Here is a 20,437-nt window from a genome sequence, read left to right as displayed (position 1 = left end):
ACAAATTTTCCATTCTTTACTATGGCATGACGTCAGAGTTTTGGTGAAGACATAACACTTGAGGTTATACTCACAAAGTCTAAATAATAACTGTGCAAGTTCACCGATCTCTTTTAGCCCACCTCTCGGATACTTTAACAAAAACTTACTTACTGGCCATAATTTTAATTAAGGGTTTTGAGGGGTACAATTATGAGGATATCTTTTCTCTAGGAAAGCTATTAAACTGATTTGTTTTGATCCATTATAGGGTTGAACATTGAGCAGGTCGATTGTATGTGGTATTGCTTGGTGACTTGTCTACCCGACCACTACCATTACCTCATATTGAGTTGGCTCCTCAAACAGACCAACAGCGAGGAACTACATGCGTTGGGTCTGGACGCTTTCAAACACATCTTCGTCAACAAGGTTAGGAGTGGATCACAAATTCTCCTTCTTTTTAACACTGTCTGCTAAAGTTTACTAAAATACATCCAATATTGGGAGGCTTCTCTTTTTAATTGACAAAATTGTTTTATCTCTCTCTCTCTCCTTCAGTTGAATATCCCTATCAACCCTTAACGGCGCGGTCGACTTCTTAAGGGGCTTGGTAATGAATATACAAGGAAATTACGTCAACATGCTTTGTTATATGAGAATGTTAATGCAATAACTTCCGCCATTTTGACCTCATTCTTCATGGTAAACTCGAACCCAGTCTCCTCATGTTTTTAAGGCCGGTCTCCACTTGCGCGCGCTGCGATCGCACTTTTTCGAGCAAAGCTTCCACGCTAGAAAAATGAAACAACCCCATTGGCGCGATCTGACGTAACGGTTGAAAAAGTTTAAATGTATTCAACTTTTCTTTGCGCTACATTTTTATAACGTAATCTTTTTTTCCGAGCAAAAAAGATTGAAGCCAAAAGGTGCAATCGCAGCCCGCGCAATTGGAGACTGGCCTTAAGAGTGGATAGGTGTATTAAGATTGAATGTCTATAAAAAGTATAAATCTTCACTTTCATGTTGAAATTTTGAAACCTTATCGGATCAAGTGAAACCATGCGACTTATTAGCTACTCCAATCATTATTCTAAATCCAGACTTGTTGGATAACTGTCGTTTTTTTTTGAGTGATATTTTAGACGTTCAACTCAACAACGCCCTCCCCTACAAACTTTCCTCAGCTGTTAAAGTAGAAAGAGTCGATATTCTACGTGGATAGCCCAGTAATGTAACTTTCAGACAGTCTTGCGATTGTTTTCATGGGGTCAGTGGCCAGCAGGATCGGCTATATATGGACCAAGTGGAACATTAGAAGGAGCGAAAATTCAAACCACGAACCCCTGGTTTGAGAAATTGACGCCTTGACTACTCGGCCATCGCTCCCAAAGTCATTGTTTCGATATTATACTTCATTTAGTCTATTACCTCTGGCGATATAACTTAAGTTTCTAGCGGAGGGAGGGACTATATTAATGTTAAGTAGTATTTTGTAGTATATGTTTGTAGTGCACCCTGTGTTTATGTTTCAGTAAAGAAAAAAATGTATATACTTCATTTCAATTTCAATTCAATTTTCAGTTGTCAGAGCTGAACGCAGAGAAGATGACGTTGACGGGGTTGAACTTGTTTCAAAAGTTGTTCGCGTTGACACGTCTTTCCAACGCGTCACCTTTCGTTCAACAAGAAGCTGAAAGCGAAGAGGTAAGTCTCGTCTTATTGAAATTATTGAAATCCTCCGATGCCTTGATAATCCTTAGCTCAAATTGTACATGTAGCCGTAAGTAGCAAGACGTCAGTAAATCACTGGCGAGGAAAGAGAAAGTAGCAATTGACTAATTAGGTGTCCCATTGGCCCGTGTAATAAATCAGTCACTGGCCAGAATTCTCCAAACGGTGGGCAAGCTCTGATATATGCTTCTTCCTTTCGGATATATAATCCCATTCGATTTAATTCTGTGTGGGTGGGACGGACCTGCCACAAATCAAAAATTAAAAAACTGTTTCTTCTCCATGATAAAAAGCTCAATTTTTCCTATCCTTCATTCTGCGTGATTTCTATTTCTCTTTTAACTGTTTATTTCAGTCGATCCTTGGCACACAGCAGCTATGGAACATCGCTTTGAAAGCGGAACGTAAACATGTTGCTAATGAAACTATCAACACCCTCAACCATCTTTATTTGACCAGTAAGTGATGATTCAGAACAGCCTCTTGTTGAGCAAGTCTACGTCATCACATAGAAACTGTTTATTTGACCAGAGAAAAAAAATATTATTTGATGAATGGATGGTTGGTCCAACAAAACGGGGTTTCAAATTAATGTCGGAGGTTTTTATGCATATATATAATGCTTAAAGAATTAAATCAAAAAGTCTTGATTTGAACTTGAACTCCAATCTATAAGATCTACTATTGATTTCTAATGTTTTATTGCTTCGCGACACATCCATCTTTTGGTGTGGCCGGGAATGATAAGGGGGAGGAGTCCTCTCCAATGATATCAAACACCTTGACGAGGTGTCTACATATAAAATTTCTTGGCAATACTACATCTCGTAAAAGATATTCCATGCTTCTACTACCACCCTCTGTTCTAAAAAAGGATCTGCACTCTACCGATTTGGACGAGTTTCATGGCTTTAGAGAATTTGTAAAACAATCATGCGAGAAATTAAGACCAAGTCGATTTTTAGGGAAACGCCTTATTTTTATTCATTATCTTGTCAATTATTTTAGACCTTAGAGGAGAAATAAGGACCTACTTAGGCTCAGAAGCGGTACTTTTAACGTTTTAAACTCTCTCGAGTCAAGTTTTCTCAATTTCATCTTCTTTCTTTTTCTGTCAGTGGGCGAAAGTTCAGTAGCGAAAGAGAAAGAGTTCATCAAGAAATGCACCTCTGTGCTAATGGAAGCTGTACAGAATTTGAAAAAGGTAAATATTGTACTATACCATGCGAGGTAGCTCATTTTTTCCTGGTTCTGTTTTTTTGGAAAAGATTTTGGATTTGAGTTTAAAAAACACCAACACTTCTTTGAACATACAAATGTTTACTTTAGACACTATCTCTATTAAAAAATTATTGAACCGTCTTTTATTATCCTTCTAATTTGTAAAATTCTAATGGACGAAGTACAAACCATACCAAATTTTAAGCTCAAAGCTTGAAATCTTTCCTTTACTACCATTTTAAATTAATTGCGTCCATCCAGTCTAGTCTAAAGAATAGCCCCAGGTTAAACTTCTTCCATAAACATGTGAATTTTCTTTGTACCTATTTGTGGCTTCTGATTTTACAGCCTATCCAACTCGTTGAGTCGGATGCTTAGATATTTCCTTGAGGAAGTTGGTTTTCGGTGAAATAGGAGGCAACAGTGGTGTTATATAATGTTTTAAATAATCCTTTTTTTTTTCGAAAAGAATTGTTTACTATCGCTTCGCATCATTCAACAAGTGTTAAAGATCTTACGAAGTCACTTGGAAACTTATTCCAAAAGGTTCGCTTACCATTTGGAGATGTGGAGATTGAACGGTAAAAATATTCAGAGTCACCAACGCCTACGGAAACATACCAACAAGGATCACGTGCTCAAAATACTTGTCCAACCAATGGGCATGACGGATAAGGTTAGTAGTAGCGTCTGTAACACATTTCTGACCAGGGGAATGGGATCAATTTTATCTAGGATCGAATGGTGTCACACGTTTGTATCATTCAACAAGTGTCAAAGTTAAGATGATCGGCGCGACGTTGACGACATTTTCAAACTCGATCCCAATCCGGTATCTTGCCATCTTGTGGTTAGGATCTTTGGATTTAATGCTCGCTTTACTGCGTTCTTGATATATTTTGTTATATACCTCTTCTCTTTCTTGATCGGAGTATGGCTGTTAACTGGAAGAACTGAAGACTTGCGAGATAGGAGATTTTAATTGTTTAGATTTTCCTCAATAAACTCTCTTAATAATAATTTTCAAAAAATAATGTAATTCACATTTCTTTTATAAGCAAACAGGTTGCTAAGGCTCAAGAGCTCAAAATGGCCAATTTTTCGTAAAGTAAAAGCTCCGAATTAGAGAAAGTCCACTGTATAGGACTAGAACAAGGTAGTAAATAGACAGAAACCACTTCCTCTTCTTTTGTCGAAGTCATTGACTGTACATTCTATTCACCTGAAATCTTTCCTCTTCTAGACAACCTTCAAGATGCATTGGGTCGATTTGTTAGCTGTTTTCCGTGCCAAAGTCACAGCATGGTGCGTCTCACAGACACAGAAATGGGAGGAAAGTGGTTTGAACAAAGAAAACTTTGCGCTGTTGAAACCTCCCTTTCGTTTGATCTCACATGGCCATGAACTAACACCTGATTTGGATGCGAAAACACTGGGTGAACTTGGCGTGCGTGACCAACAGGTGGGGTTTTGATACATCATATGGAATTTTTTCATAACCAACCAATGTTTCATAATAGTTCGTTGGTAGATTTGGATTGGAAACTAGCTGACATTACAGATGACTTTCGCTAATTCGAACTCGAAAGGGAAATCTTTTTTATTCGATTTACAGAAAGATTCGAATTATGGAACGTATTACAAGAGCGTTTCTCCTTGTCGGAGACTAGGAATAAGTTTGAATATAGAAAGATTCGAATAATAGAAGTTCGGATAAGCGAGAGTGTACTATACTTCATTAAATGCGGTTTTAAACCTTTTAAAACATTTTGGCATAAAAAAGTCCGTCTGTTCGCGCCTTGAAATACCATGAATTGCTACTACCATTCCAATTTTTGTTGGTTCACAATCAGTGATATATATTTTGTTTTTCTCTTTTTATAGCTTGTCTACATTTCGGTGGCAAACATACGTAAAGACCGAATGATGGATTCGTCACGTATCCCAGCATCACTCCTTCCCGCGCCCAACTTTGAATCCGTACCCATCATTCAACTTCTGAAAGAAGACAACTTCCTTTTACTTTTCAACTTGTTAGACGTCTTATATCGTTTGTGTCAGTTGAATGATTACAAAGAGATGTGGGCCAGTCTGATGGATAGCAAATTGGATGATTCATCACTGCTAGAAGAATCGACTGACACGTTTGATAATCCAAACGAAATGGTCAAACCTTTACCGGCTGATCTTTTACTATACAACGTTTGGGATTTGATCCTCTTACTTCCCACCAACGTCGAAATTAAGAATCGTATCATACAGGGTGACTTTGAATGCCCGAACAAATGGAAACAGCTTTTGTGTCTTGATCAGAAATTCCGACTTTTGTACATTCTACAAATTTTGGACGCCTTAACGCTACCCCTCATGAACGGCGCTATAAACAAATCAGTCAGCGAATTTAGTGGTGATTCGGATAGCTCTTTATCGGACGTCGAACTGTCGCCGTACGATAACTGTTCGTACGAGTGGGTACGTCGTTTGTTTAAGACTGGCATGGTGACGCAACTCTTGTCCTTATTCTTGTGCGAAGAGTTGGACCCGAAGACGGATCTGGATGAATGGTCGTTGAATGCATTGGCGTACATCATCAAGATTCTGACACGTTTGGGATTGGTGAACATCCAGTATGGTGTCAATGAAGAAGAAGGCGAAGACGAAGAGAAACCCAAAGATGATGATGCTGTTGTCTCTGAAGAACAACCAGGTATGTTGCAGTCAACCCTCTCTAAAAAGGAAACCCTATTATTCGAATCTTTCTGTAATTCGAAGTGAAAGATTGGTCCCCTCATCTGGAATATCGTACAAAATACTCTCCGTAATTCGAATCTTTCTATAATTCGAAGAAAATTTTTTGTCTTAACGTCGAATTAGAGAGAGTCTAGATACTGAAATCTAAAAATAAACCGTGAGCTTCTGCTATGATGTAAAATTTAAACCACTGGAGTGATTTGGCCTAATGACCGACCTCAGGTATGCTCTCTCTCTACAGCTTTAGTCTAACATGTACGATTTGTCGGTTTTTCGAACTGCAAAAAGTCAATTCGAGAAAGACTTCTTCAACGGATAGGTTTTATCTCCCATAATTATTTTATTTTCTCCCATAATTATTTTATTTTCTCCTACTCAACGACACATCCTTAAAGATCCATTTAAATTTTGTTAAAGGTCCATCTACATCAACACCACGACAGCCAACGAAAGAAACACCTTCGACCTCCTCGAGACCTACAACTCCGATCCAATCAACGTCGGGGTCAAGCACAACGACGACGACAACTACTAAAAGGGTCGAAAAGACGTCGCGCCGTCATGTTTTTCGTGCCCGATACAGGAGTACAGAAGTCGAAAATGTTGTTATTATACATCACTTTAACGAGGTAACCATTTTTTGTTCATTTCAAAAAAGACTGCTCTCTGAAACATACTGTCAAATATGATATACTTTCAAAGAGAGTGTTTGTTTTTAAAATTACCACCATTTGATCTCCAAAATAATCTCCTCACCATATTTGCGTTGTGCTCAAAAAGTAAAGTCTATATTTGGAACCAATGACGTTGTATGGCAATTTCCAACCAGCTTGAAATGTAAACTCGAAATTTATCTCTAGACATTAGAGAGAGGTTCACACAACAACCACCCCTAGTAATGTTTGATATCCACTGCAAATTGTGCCATGTTGCAATGGGGTGAAAATAAAAAAATTTAGTGTTTCCGGAATGCGAGTCAAGAAAAAATAGCTCTCATGCGGCCGCCCGGAAAAAAACTTTTTTTGCTATTTTTGATAACTTAAGATCATTGAAATCGAACTTAAAAGATAATTTTTACGTACAAACAGTATGAAGTCTGACTACTATTGTATCAACTACTAACGAAGTCTGCGGCCGGGTCAGAAAATTAATTTTTTTCACCTGGCCGGTTTCCGGAAACACTAAATTTTTTTATTTTCGCCTGGGCATATTTTTTTATGTTATAATCTTCTTCATCATCTCCTTAGCTGTTCATGGATACGTTAGACTTGCTTGAAGAGGAAGTGTTCATAACTCGAGTCATCTCTGTACTGACGTACGTCTCCGAAAACGCTGGCGAAACGTCCCAGATTGGTTCGCAAGACGTCCGTGCGTCAGGTACTAAATCTTTCCCGTGTTTATCTTTAAACTTTTTCTGTAAATAGTAAAAAGACAGCTTGCAGGAAATTTCAAATCACTACAAGTAGATTAAAGTCTCAAAACTCAAAAGTTATCATATTGCAAATATGAACGCAATGAGCCTCGTAGCTTTAGGTCGTTAGCTAAGATTTCCTTTTTCTATTCGACCTTAATGATGTTTATAGGCAACCAAAATCAATCATGTGTTAAATTAGAGTCTTTTTTTATGACAAATTTCTTTCCTTTTCAATTTTGGTATAGTTGTGTACCATTGTTTATCGTTCATGATTTGTTGGTTATCAACACGCCAGCATTTACGACAAGCGTTGGTCAACCATCCTCTCTTTTCATCATTACTCGTTCAAATCATCTTCTTCTCACCACAAGTAAGTGACGTCCTCTATTTGTGCATTGTTCGTTTATTCGATAATAACTTCATTGAGCTATTCCAGCTAGTTTGTACCCTTATGTCGAGAAAGTGTGACGTCCAGGGTGGTCTTGAAGATAAAAAAAAATCGAGGTAGTCGGGTTTTTCGAGTGTAAAAATCCAGGGTGGTCAGTAAAACGAGGTCGAAAATCCAGGGTGGTCCACAAATGAGAAAGTCCTTTCCCAAAAAAGACCACAACATAGTACAAGTTTTTTCTGGAATAACCCGTTTTTGGATGCCAAGAAACCCAATGATTTTGAGACACATTTAGTGAACCCATTTTCGGAATAGAAAAAGGGGGATCTTGGGTGAGCAGGGTCTGTTAGCTTATTGATTGTTGAAACTAAATCATGTTCATGTGTGAAAGCAACAGAGTAACAAAAATGATATTTGAAAATTCACTCGTGTCCAGAAGTACATAATCGTATTTTTGTTGTTTTAGCCATTTAGTACCTTTCATAAATGTTTCACATCGTATTATACCCTTTAAATTAAGCTCCACAGACAGACCAGGTTGTTTCGACTTGATTGAACGAGAATGTAGTAAAATGTCCAACTCCTTGTTTTAGAAATCTGTTCGCACCGAAGCATCACGTGGTATTTACAAGCTGTGCATCAGCAGTGGTCAAACCGTCTTAAACAAAGTGCTCAACATCTTACTCTCCAAACTACAAGAGCTCGTCTCGCTACGCAATGAACTTCAAATGCAAACCATACAGCGTTTACAACTGGCCGATAAACATTTGAACTACTATTCATCTCTATCCAACTACAAGGACTATTTCTGGTTACTTTGTCGTTTGATCAGTAAATACAAAGAAGAACCTGGGGAGGAGATCATCAACGTCCGAACAGCCATCTTACAAGTGTCCAGTTTCATTCAAGATGACAGTACCAACCACGCTAATACACCCTCCTTCGTTGATCACTGTCTGATAGGTCTCCTTCAAACGTGCACCGTGCTCTTGCAACACGATTTAGGTTTCAAGAACTCTTTACAGGGTTCAGAGCTCATGCGCAATATTTTTCACCATTGTTTGTTTAATCTGCCTCAAGATTATTCGGATGACTCAACGCGACCGCATTGCCAAACTAAAGCCGCGCGACAAGCTGCTTTTGATTTGCTATTGCAACTGGTTAGCGGTTCTAAAGAGGCTTACCTGGAACTGCAAGGATTATTATTGCAACACCATTCGGTCAACTCTCGTACCAAATCTCATAGTCAATATGGGTGGAATTACTGGCCGCTGGAGCAAGAGAGATCTCCTGTAGGTTATGTAGGACTAATTAATCTTGGTGCGACGTGTTACATGGCATCTTGCGTTCAACAACTGTTCATGATACCCGAAGCTCGGACCGCCATCTTGGAAACACCCATTGTCAATGACGTCAGACACTCGGGGATCTTACGTGAAGTACAGAAAATGTTTGCGTATTTGCAGTTGAGCTGTCGTAAAGCGTAAGTATCGCTAATGCATATTTCAATTTTCCGTATGGGAATGAATAAAACCGTCCACTTTACATAAGAGTTCATCCTGATTTCTGTCTTAAATTATTCCTTTAAATTCCTTATAGTAGTATAGTAGAGCTTGGGGATATCACACTTGGATGGACTTAAGTACAGAAACACATTTCTACGTTATTTTAGATACAACCCGAAATCGTTTTGTAAGGCGTACAGTATGGACAAGCAACCATTGAACACAGGCGAACAGAAAGATATGACCGAATTCTTTACCGATTTCGTTTCCAAAATTGAAGAAATGTCTCCCAATCTGGTAAGCTTAAAGAATCAGAAAGAATTCAAAGAAATCTCTTTCTCATCAATGACCGTAGAATGGCTAAATTTTCTCTTTTCCGTTTAAACATACCTGATGCTTTCCCCGGGCATACCAGCAAAATAATTTTTCTGTTGCGTACGAATGCGTGATTTGCCTTGCATCTGCCCGCCTAACCCTGCGGTACCTATGTATTTTATTTACTACGTACGTAATATCATTCTTCTATCATTCCAACACAATTCATGGATAACCGAGCCAGCTGATTGTGGAAGTTAATTTGAAAAGACTGTCTGAAAGTTTTAGATTTAGTATTCAAATTTGTTGAGCTTTCCACAATATCGTCTTAATGTTTTTTTTTGTTGATTAGCCGGGCATGTGCATAAAAATACCGCTTATTATTTGTTCGATTGACAGAAAAAGATGACACGAGATATGTTACTTGGAGTGATCACCAACAATGTTTTGTCATTGGTAAGAAGAATTTCTTATGAATGGTATTTCTCGAGAATGTGATTCATTCATCAAGAAAACGATGGAAACTTTTTGTAGTTCTTGTCCGCATACTACTTTAGGCGTACAATCTTTCGGGAGTAGAAACTTTCGCGTGGTCAAAAAGTCTTTTCTTTCGCGAACGGCTCTTTCAAGTATTTTCAAAGACAATTACATTCGCGAAAAAGGCTAAAATTCACGAAAGTTTGTGCTCGCGAAAGTTTGTATGCCTAAAGTAGAGTCCTTTCTCAATGTTATTTTGCTTTCACTCACAGGACTGTCAACATGTTTCGAAAACCGAAGAAGAATTTTATTTCGTTCGATGCACTGTGGCTGATATGAAAAACTTATACGTAAGTTTTGAACTCTTTCTTTTGGTCTCAAAGGGGGTAGTGATCCCTCCTTCCATGAAACGGACTAGGACGTTAAAATCTGGGAAGCTGGCTAGTAGCCTAATTCTAATTATTAAAGTACTAGCAATAATTTGATACTTTCTCTCTTTTGAGTTACCCTTGCTTGAGCAAACTAGTGATTGGTATTTGACCTATCTAGATTCAAATGTTCACAATTTCGACTTTACTAAATTATGTGACAAAATAACCATTCGGCGCTTTATATTCGTATTTTGATTTGTATGGAATGATTTTCGCGATTTTTCCTATATTTTGCCGTTTTCAAGAAATTTAGTGCTCGTGAAAATTTTCATAATCGTAATTTGCGTCAAAACCCCGGGGAAAGAAAAGAAATTAGGTAAATATTATGGCTGGTCCGCGAAATTTTGTCCACGTGAAAATTGTAAATATTTGATTCGTGAAAAAAAGTCCATTCGATAATTTATTCACTTAAGGTACGGTTTTATTCAAATAGGATATATTTGGTAACTTTCGTAATAAAACTCGTCACTAATAAGTAACTTTATCATAATTTTTGTTTTTGTCATTTCTTCTTCTATCACAGGAATCTTTAGACGAGGTGACGGTGAAAGATGTCTTGGAGGGAGACAATAAATACACGTGTTCACAATGCGATGCTAAAGTACGCGCTGAAAAGAGGTAAAAGGAGGTTTGGGTCAAACTCATCTCTAGTGTTTCTTTAAAATTTGTTCGAGTTTCAAAGCCAGGAAAAAAACGGGAAGTGCTCGAAGATCGAGTGTATTTTTTAGCTATTTGCTTTTTCGATAGGACCTTCAAATTTTAACCTTACCTAGTACAGACTCTTAGTCTGTACATAAACCAGAATGAACAGAACCCCTCAAATGATTCGAAAGGAGGTTTTTCATCTCTAGAACACTCCGTTGTATTCTCGCTTTTGGACCTTCCCCGATGGGGTGGAAGTCCTATAAATTAACCTTTGTCCGTTCGTTCGTTCGTCCGTTCCTTTAATTCGTTATTAACTTTCCTCGCGATTGGATCATTAGTTTTTCTGATTTTTTGCACAAAGATGTGTAACTGTAAACCCTCGAATGTGAGATTCTGTTCAAAAAAGAATGACACATTGGAAAAATGCAATTTTTGTTGATTTTGGATAATGTCTTGTAACTTCTTAGCAAATGTTTCATGAGGGAGGGGAAATTACATGATTGTGGATTAGGACTCTAGGAATTCACTGGAATTTTTTTTTTCAAAATGTGTAGTTTTGAGGCTAATATTACCCTTTTTCTAACTTATTTTGAAATAGCCTCAATTAAGCACATATTGAATATCCACATTTGGAACTGGTTCAAAGTTGAAGATCACAGATTGAATTTTTCTAAGATATACTTATGTGAAAGAATTTCAATTGATAAATGTGAAAAATTGTGGCTCGAACTCGCTGTATTGATATTTTTTCAATAATTAAAAAAACAATATAGCAAATAAATACTAGTGATGAAAATAATGAATCTGGTGTTCTTGAAAAATTAGTAAAAAATAGAACATATTTGAAGTATTTACTTACTAATTTGTGAAATCATGCGGCTAATATTCACACTTTATAGCTTGAAGATCAAATTTTCACTTTCTGAATTCAAAAGTATCAACTAATAGTTGCCCTGTGATTCTACGTGGCTAAAAAAAATTTCCAGATTGTTAAAAAGGCTACCCACATTTTTTCACATTGTGAGTGAAAAAATTACCTTGTCTAAACTTTTGAAAATTTCATTGGCTTTCTTTTGATACCTTGCATGCCTTTCTTTAAAATTGATATGTGATTAATTGTGGCAATAAAACATGACAGGGAAAATCTATAAATTCGGCTTAAAATGAAGGAAAACTACTAGTTACTTGTATGCAAATATTTTTTGAATAGCCACACATTTTAACACAAAATCATACAGGAAGTGTTACAAAAAGTATTTCTATGGAATTAGCCACATGTTTAGCACAATATCCCAAAATTTAGTTTTTCCTCAAGTCAAACATCACAATTGCAAGGAGTATTTAGCCACTTAAATTCACATGTCTGATGTTGTATCCTTAGAAAATGAAAACAAAACCATTCAATAAGTATCATCTCAAGCAAAAAACTTTCAAATTCCACGATTAGACTTTTTTATTCAATACTTTTGTCTCTGGGTGCATTTTAAGTCTATTAACCACATTATTTCACTTTCAAGGATCAATAGCCCACATTTTTTCACATAATCTCAAAATTTTATTATTCGATGTAACCTGTGCAAAATTTGGATGATCTTTTAAATTGAAGTTGCTACACCTTTTTGAAATTAGTTGGTAGAATTAGCCACTCAAAAAATTATCCACAATCTTTCACACACTTTGAAGGCCAATTACTAGCCACTGAAGATCACTAGAAATTTCGTTTCAAATGCAAAAGAAATTTTTGTCATTTTGGGACGTGTAAATTAATTTTTTAAACTGTAGCCACAAAATATCACATTTTATAAGTTTTTTAAAATCATCACTAAAAAAGTTGAATTATGTCATTCTTTTTTGAACACGATCGTGACGGAGCCCGATTTTCGAGAAAAAAATTTTATTTGGGCAAATTTGGGCAAAAAAACGGCTAAAAAACGGTTTTTTTGGACTTTGTGAAAAATTGGATCATTAACTTCTTCTGATTTTTTGCATGAAAGTAGGGTACCATCAAAGGTAAAAGATGGCTCAAGCAGATTTTTTCAAAAAAATTTTGTTGGCTCAAAAAACGCATGTTTATCTATAAGAATCACTATTAATAAGCATACATCAATGTTCTTAGTTAAAGTACTCAATTTTTTTTATGAGATAGATGTTTTTTTTGCTTATGAGGGCTTACTTTTAAAGAATATGTGTGTTTAGACATGAAATTTTGGTTTCTTGGCGTGTTTATATAGAAAAACTGGCCAAATTTGATATTTATTTATAAGCACATTACCAATTACTTAGGTATTAGCTTTTCTCAAGATTGGCTCTTTGATTCTTTATGATTTTTTGCACAAAGATGCATAACTATAAACCCTCGAATGTGGCGGAGCCCGACTTTCGAAAAAAAAAAATTTGGGCAAATTTGGGCCAAAAAACGGCTAAATAACGGGTTTTTTGGACTTTGTGAAAAATTGGATCATTAACTTTTTCTGTTTTTTTTTTTTGCATGAAAGTAGGGTGCCATCATAGGTAAAAGATGGCTCAAGCAGATTTTTTCAAAAAACTTTTGTTGGCTCAAAAAACGCATGTTTATCTATAAGAATCACTATTAATGAGCATACATCAATGTTCTTAGCCAAATTACTCAATTTTTTGATGAGATAGATGTTTGTTTTTGCTCACAAAGTCTTGAATATGAAAGAATATTTCAAGAGCATGAAATTTTGGTTTCTAAACGTTTTTTTTATAAGAAACAAACGACTAATTTTAATAGATCGTCACTATTTGTGTTCTGAATGATTGTTTAATGGTCACGCTCACGTAGATATCAATTATATATGTGTTAAATGCATAACCAGGTAGGTCCATAAAAGTATCACTTGTCGTACTTTACAGAGCGCGTTCCAAGTTGTTTTGTTTTGAATTTAATGTTCAGCCAGGTAGGTGGGAGTTTCTAAACATCGACCAGAAATGGCGACCACGACCAGCGACCACGACCGGCGACCAGATAAATTTGGTTATCGAGTTTACCTGCTCTCTCCACCGTAGAGAATGTCTAAATCAAGTCCTCAGAATACTAAAAAGTGACCTTTGAAGTAACCAGTGATTTTCTTAACAAAGTGACACGATTTGACAAAAATATTGACAGGGCCATTAAAAGTATGATGTCTCAAAGTTTTGTTACACCGAATATTTTAATCATGCTGAATCGGATGCCTTTAATATGAATGGATAGAACTTGTCAGTAGGAAAAAATTGGGAAGGCCAGTTATAGAGATATGAATTTAATCAAAATTTCGACAGAAATAACAATCTGATGATGAAATACAAAGCTTCTCAAACCAATTTCAAAAAATTTTATGCCGCTAAATATTTTGATGCTGATGATACAAAAGGATAGAAATTGACACCATGATCAAGCTCCAAGAGCGTCGAAATGGTTGTTTTATGCATAGGGAATGTGGCTCTAAATATATGAAACAGGGGTGAGCTTACTCGTCAATATGATATATTCATATGATAAAGAGAGACACTCTACGTTGGTGAAAGAGAAAAAACTCGATAACCCAAATTTATCTGGTTGCTGGTTGCTGGTCGCTGGTCGTGGTCGCCATTTCTGGTCGATGTTTAGAAACTCCCCAGGTAGGTCCATAAAAGAATCACTTGTTTTTTCTTTACAGAGCGTGTTTCAAGTCTTTGCCGAAAGTGTTGTGTTTCAACACGATGCGTTATACGTTCAACATGGTGACCATGATGAAGGAGAAAGTCAACACACATTTCTCATTCCCTTTGAAACTTAACATGGCCGCCTACACTGAACAGTATCTCATCAAACGTAAAGAGCACGGAGGTACGGACATTTTTCTTTTCTGCTTCTCGTTGAGTAAGAAGATTGTACACGTTTTTTTTTTTGAAGAACAAACTATATAAGAACATAAGGCTTCGATTGCCAAGATGTTAAGAACAAGTTAAGAACATTTTAAGGCTTCGCAGAATCTGAAACACCCAATCATTTCTTAGGAAAATGGACACAAATACTAAAAAATGGCGAAAATAAGAACATGTCAAGAACATTTTTATGCTTAAAATTCAAAAAATTAAGAACATCCGGAAGCTTCAAAAATTTGGATGTTCTTATAAGAAATACGTGTATGAAGACGGACTGGAGTCGTTTATAATTCGTGTAATACAGTAATAATTGTTGTTATATAATGATAATAATACAATGATCGTACTGGGATAATATTAGTCTGTATAAACTATAATTTGTCCTTTCAATTATTTTTTGCTTACGACTGAACTAGTCGCCTAGCATGCTATACTACTATGAAGAGTATCATTTTGCTTTGGGCCTCGATACATCCATTTAATCTAAGTATTATTCTATCGCTAATAAAATTACTTATGTTTTATCTGGAGGCTTATCCACTTTGCCAGATTCAAACGGTAAAGTTCTGTTTGATAGCAAATCTTGGTCATTGGTGTTGCTCCTAATTTTTATTTTTAAGTTGTATTAAAAAAACCAGATAATCAGTGTTGCAAAATCTGTCCATTTGAATTTTGTAACATGGATTTCCGTCCGAGCTAAGCCCTTGATAGCAGAAGTTGAAATCAGAATTTAGACAATCCGTTCTTATTCACCAAAACCGGTCGTAACACTGGTTAATGTATATCTGAGGGTTGGCTTTGTTTTCCTGTTAATCTTGTCCAATCACTTTCGTCGTAGACCCTGACGAGATACCCGGCTATTGGTACAGTTTGGTCGGTGTGGTGGTTCACACTGGAACGGCAGAAGGTGGACATTATTATAGTTTCATACGTGACCGAAGCACGCCCAAGGAGAATAGTTGGTACCTTTTCAACGACGCAGAAGTTAAACATTTTGATCCTAATCAAATCGCCGCTGAATGTTTTGGTGGTGAAATGACCGTGAGTTTTTATAAATTTTTTACTTTTTTATAAAGAATCGTTTCATTCATTGTCTTGAAAAAAGTAAAATAACCAAGATCGTATGATCAATCAGTTGCGTGTAAAAAAGGTAGGTTTTTCTTTTTCTTAAAAATTCGTATTTTTATTCTATGTAATTAAATCCATGTTTTCCTTGTTTGTCGATCATACCATAAACTATGACGGAATTCTCATCCCCGTAATAAATGTCTGCAGGTACGTTATTAATGGACCATCGCTGAAAGTTGTCGCCAGTGCCTGCTCTTTCCATTTTCAGTGCTTTCTCTGCATCTCTCGGGTAAAAAACTTTGAATATTGCTGTATGCCAGACTTCACTGCTAAGACCCTCCACACAAATCACAGTATTATGCCATTGCGGTACTACCCTCTTTTTTCTCTGCGACACCAAATACAATACATCGTGTTTCTCCGTCATGTTTTTTCGAAGGAAGAAATAATCATTCGAATTGTATACTTTTCCATTTTCCATAAAGCTCCAAATGTCCTCAAACCATTCATTGTAAGAGGTATATAGATTGAAATTCATGGTCTTTCCTTCTATAAATTTCTCTGCACCCCACTCCAACTTATGCATTTCTGACAATGTACTTCTATCTCCCATGTGAGGGATTTCTGTAATGTTTTGTTTCGTTTCTAATTTTCTTTCTAATTCATCGACTCTGGATTGGAGCAATTGATTTTCCTTTCCCGATGATTCCATTTTTTGTTCAATTTGAAGCATTTTCTTTGCTAACGCTTCGCCCCCGTCTTCATTTATCTTTGACCTACCGCCACCATTCTCTGACGACTTCAAATTCAACATTTGAACTTGATGTTTTAGCGATTGAATCTCCGTATCTTTGGTCATCAGTTTCATTGCGTTTTGATTTTCCATCTCCATAAATTTCACCTTCTGTTGATTCTCCAGCTCTAATATCTTCATTCTACTTTCGTTTTCTTGTTGCAATAACTTGATTTTATTTTCGAACATCAATGCTTGTATTTTAAGTTCATAGTCTTCCTTCAGTTTGTTGTTTTGTTTGAGTGTCTCGACTTCTTCTGTATCCTGTTTTCCAGTCGTTCTGGAAGGATCATTAGCGCTGTGAGCTGTATCCATTTTCCTTGGTTTACGTTTTCTACAAGTCTCATCTGCTTTCCTCTTTCACCCTTATCACATATGCAATAAACCTCAGAACATTACTTGTGATATTTTATCACAAGCTTTTTAGAAATGTTTGCATTTGTATGTTTACATAAGCAAGAGAACTAAATGGTTATCAGATTTCACCCTCACTCATAGAAAATACTAATCAACATTTTTTGAATAAGCCAGTCGTCATGTATTGGCAAAAGGCTATTATTTTATGACAAGCAAGGAATTCTATAAGATATCCACGTTAATTAACTTCCTGTAACCATGGAGGTATAAAGAAACGGGAGAAGTATGCTATTGTAACCAAGCTCGCCCTACGATTAAAAAAGTTACGATGTATGCATGCTCATAATCTCATATATCGTGCATTTTTAATAAGCTCTCTTATCCATAGGTGAAATCTTATTGGCTCATTTAAGCTTTAGAAATTAGATGAGACCAGATTCATTGTTTCTGACATCAGTGTAAGAAAATATTTGGACTAAAAAAAGGCCTGTAAACTTGGCAATCCTTCATCAAATGATAAGATTTTTCGATCAATGTTTTCTTTAAGGTGAACTCTATTGCTTGATACTTTCCTCCAAAATTCTCTAGCGACTTTATGTCTACAAATTGAGTCTGAAATCGTGTGTGCTTATAAAGAACTTTTCGTTTTCTGACTTGAGAAAATATCTTTTCAAAACAAAATTGAACGGATAACGAAATGGAACATAAACTTGTTTCGTGGACAAAGTTTTATCTAATTTTCGTATATTAAAAGGCTAGAATCTTCAATACTGATTATTAGAATGTTCAGAGCAAACTTAAGTTCTACTAAAAAGTCTTATTTCATCGGGCGAGCTTAGAATTTCTTTTGATACATTTTATAAAAGAAATCAAAAGACTTTAACGACCAATTACCGACACATTCAACTCCTGTTTTTCTTTATACCTCTATGCTGTAACAAATAAGCCTTTATCCTAAATGACGACCGTTTTTGTTGAACACAGATTCTTATATAAACCACTTACATCAAGTAAAAACGTTCAAAATTTAACCCCCTTTTTATATTAAAAATGCTAGATTTTGCCCCTTTTAACGCCGGCTCTTCATATGCCACAGGCCCAAAAATAGAAAAAGGGTCAGTAAGGAACGTACCAAATCTTCCACCATTCTTTTACAGACGAAGACGTTTGACGCGATGACCGAGAAATACATGGACTTTTCATTCGAGAAAACACACAGCGCTTACATGCTGTTCTACGAGCATTGTCAACTAGACAACGAAGACCGCTTACCTAAAACTATCAGTATCCCGCGTGAACTGCAAGAGCAGATATGGGCGGACAGTTATCAGTTCTTTCAAGACAAGCTGGTGTACGATCCAACTTACTTCAATTTCATTTGGGCGTTCTGTCATCACGTACCGCGGACGATCGAGAAAGATGTTCTATTTCATACTTTCAAATTGTCTTCTTCGTTTGTTCTGGAAACGCTGGTTCATTCGCGTGAGAAAATGAACATGAAAGGTATTTTTGCTTGTCTTGCTAAATGAACGATTCTTATTACTTTAGGCGTACAAACTTTCGTGAGCATAAACTTTCGCGAATCAAGACGTAGAATTGAGAATTTTCACATGAAAAAATGGCTTAGAGGGACAAATACTTCCTGGATTGGCGAAAAGGGCCAAAATTCGCAAAAATCGTGAAAGTTTCTGCTCGCCAAAGTTTGTATGCCTAAAGTATCATATGCTTGACTGTACATGACAGCCCTTGAATTCTTAACCACACTTGAATATGGTTTCCTTTTGAATCACTATCTAAGGTGGTTTTTTCTTTCTGATACTTTTGAAAAGTTCGGGTTGAAAAGGTTAAATACTACAGTATATTCATCTGCTGGCTGTCGGCAGAGCCGGGAGTGAGGGAATTTATCTTCTTTTCTATTTGCGCTAGACCTTGAGGGGCTGGGGTCGAATGCAGAGGTTGGGCGCCACACCTTCTCTCAGCTCCCAGTAACTTACCGCTCAAATAAGGTTATCCAATCTAAGCTATCGATTCGTTGAGTTGGCATTGACCGGAGGTCGAACCCACAACCCTTAACCCTTAGATTGCAAATGCTCTACCGATAGCTGTTTTTGAACGGTTTAAGAATCAAAATTTTGGTGCGTACTCTCAGGTTGGGTGGACTTTCTGTTGCATTGTTTGGACACTTGTCATTCTGCATGTGAATGGTTCCTCGATCAAATGGCGCAAGATGATTGGTGGATACAACAATTACTGATCAAATGCCCCGCCCAACACATCCGACAAGTAGGCTTCAACTTTTAAAGCTTTTTTTATTTTTTAATCATCATTTTCAGTGAACTAAAGTAGCTCAAAGACAAAGGCACCTCACCAAAAGCTGGGGTTTTCACTCCATTTCTTAGGCCTTTCCCTCGACACCGCTCAGAGTGATAAAAAAAATCACGTGTTGAGATAGAGATTACTGCAAGAGCTTCAAAAGTTTGAAGTGATGTCAAAGAAGCGAATGTTCGGAGCCCAGGCTTTCGAAAAGTGAATTAGACGTATAGGATACTCCAACACTCAAATGAATACAAAATGTCCTCAAATACTGCGTACAGGTTCTTGTCCGTTTTATCGGAACTTTTCAGAACTTTTACGCAAATGCTTGTCAGTTTTTGTGTAGTCATTTAAAAAACAAACCGTGTCGAAATAAAGTTTCCTGTTTAAAAACTCGGTTCTTCTTCTTTTTTTCAGATGTTTTGTCAATTATGTTTGGTGGCAGTGAAAACGTTACGGAAAACTTATGTTCATTTGTACACCAAACAGTGTGAAGAGTACGGAATATACTTTTTGATATTTCTTAAGATATTCACTTAAACACCATTGGCCTGTGGTCAATATAAGCTCATTGATTGTTCTAATATTTTGAGGTCTTGTTCTCGGCCATCTGTCCATTTCTTCTGGAATTCTAATGATATAAAATCAGATGAAATATAATTTCAACAAATCGAGCCTGTAATATTCAGCAATGGATTGAATGTGAAGCGATTATTTAATCGGGAATTTCATAGAATGCAGAGGGGTCTAGTCCCCAGAAAATTTAATCATCAATCAATTTTATACCCAGTTAGATTACCCAAAACAAAGCCCCCTCACATGGAGGTAGCCTCAAGCAATTTTTGAAAACAACCGCCCAAACAAGAAATAAAGAACTAATTCCCACTCCTTATACATAAAACGTTTAACTTCCGATCAACACTTCCTTACTGCTGAGAAAGCTGAAAAAGATAAACGCTCGGAAATGTTGATGAATTTCATGAACACTTTTACTACTGCCTTTTTCTTCGTTTCATTTTACAGAGATTGCACATGCGCGGATGACGGTGGTATTGGATCTTGTTCGCCCATCACTCGATTTGTCACCGCTATTCTTGCTCAGGTATGGCTGGACTAAAAAAAAAATTTATTACCATTTTTAAAAAGACAAAATCTTTTACTTCAAAACGGAGCCTC

The 20,437-nt window shown here is 36.6% G+C and overlaps 1 protein-coding gene across 1 annotated transcript in view; it reads left to right on the top strand.

Annotated features, from left to right (window-relative positions):
* LOC136811121 (ubiquitin carboxyl-terminal hydrolase 34-like) overlaps positions 1–20,437 on the top strand; it is a 52,950-nt gene that overhangs the window by 18,784 nt on the left and 13,729 nt on the right. The window contains exons 17-37 of the mRNA XM_067067726.1: positions 251–411; positions 1,564–1,686; positions 2,069–2,171; positions 2,832–2,917; positions 3,404–3,610; positions 4,178–4,396; positions 4,819–5,641; positions 6,103–6,314; positions 6,933–7,062; positions 7,345–7,469; positions 8,081–8,970; positions 9,160–9,289; positions 9,707–9,763; positions 10,057–10,134; positions 10,739–10,833; positions 14,523–14,692; positions 15,569–15,771; positions 18,106–18,451; positions 19,098–19,231; positions 19,679–19,758; positions 20,285–20,363. Coding sequence (XP_066923827.1) covers positions 251–411; positions 1,564–1,686; positions 2,069–2,171; positions 2,832–2,917; positions 3,404–3,610; positions 4,178–4,396; positions 4,819–5,641; positions 6,103–6,314; positions 6,933–7,062; positions 7,345–7,469; positions 8,081–8,970; positions 9,160–9,289; positions 9,707–9,763; positions 10,057–10,134; positions 10,739–10,833; positions 14,523–14,692; positions 15,569–15,771; positions 18,106–18,451; positions 19,098–19,231; positions 19,679–19,758; positions 20,285–20,363 — 4,451 coding nt within the window. The remainder of the gene's footprint in view (positions 1–250; positions 412–1,563; positions 1,687–2,068; positions 2,172–2,831; positions 2,918–3,403; positions 3,611–4,177; positions 4,397–4,818; positions 5,642–6,102; positions 6,315–6,932; positions 7,063–7,344; positions 7,470–8,080; positions 8,971–9,159; positions 9,290–9,706; positions 9,764–10,056; positions 10,135–10,738; positions 10,834–14,522; positions 14,693–15,568; positions 15,772–18,105; positions 18,452–19,097; positions 19,232–19,678; positions 19,759–20,284; positions 20,364–20,437) is intronic.

Source organism: Clytia hemisphaerica, unplaced genomic scaffold (assembly GCF_902728285.1).
Source record: "Clytia hemisphaerica strain Z4C2 unplaced genomic scaffold, Clytia hemisphaerica genome assembly, whole genome shotgun sequence".
NCBI lineage: Eukaryota > Metazoa > Cnidaria > Hydrozoa > Leptothecata > Clytiidae > Clytia > Clytia hemisphaerica.
This window is presented reverse-complemented; position numbering and strand designations above follow the sequence as displayed.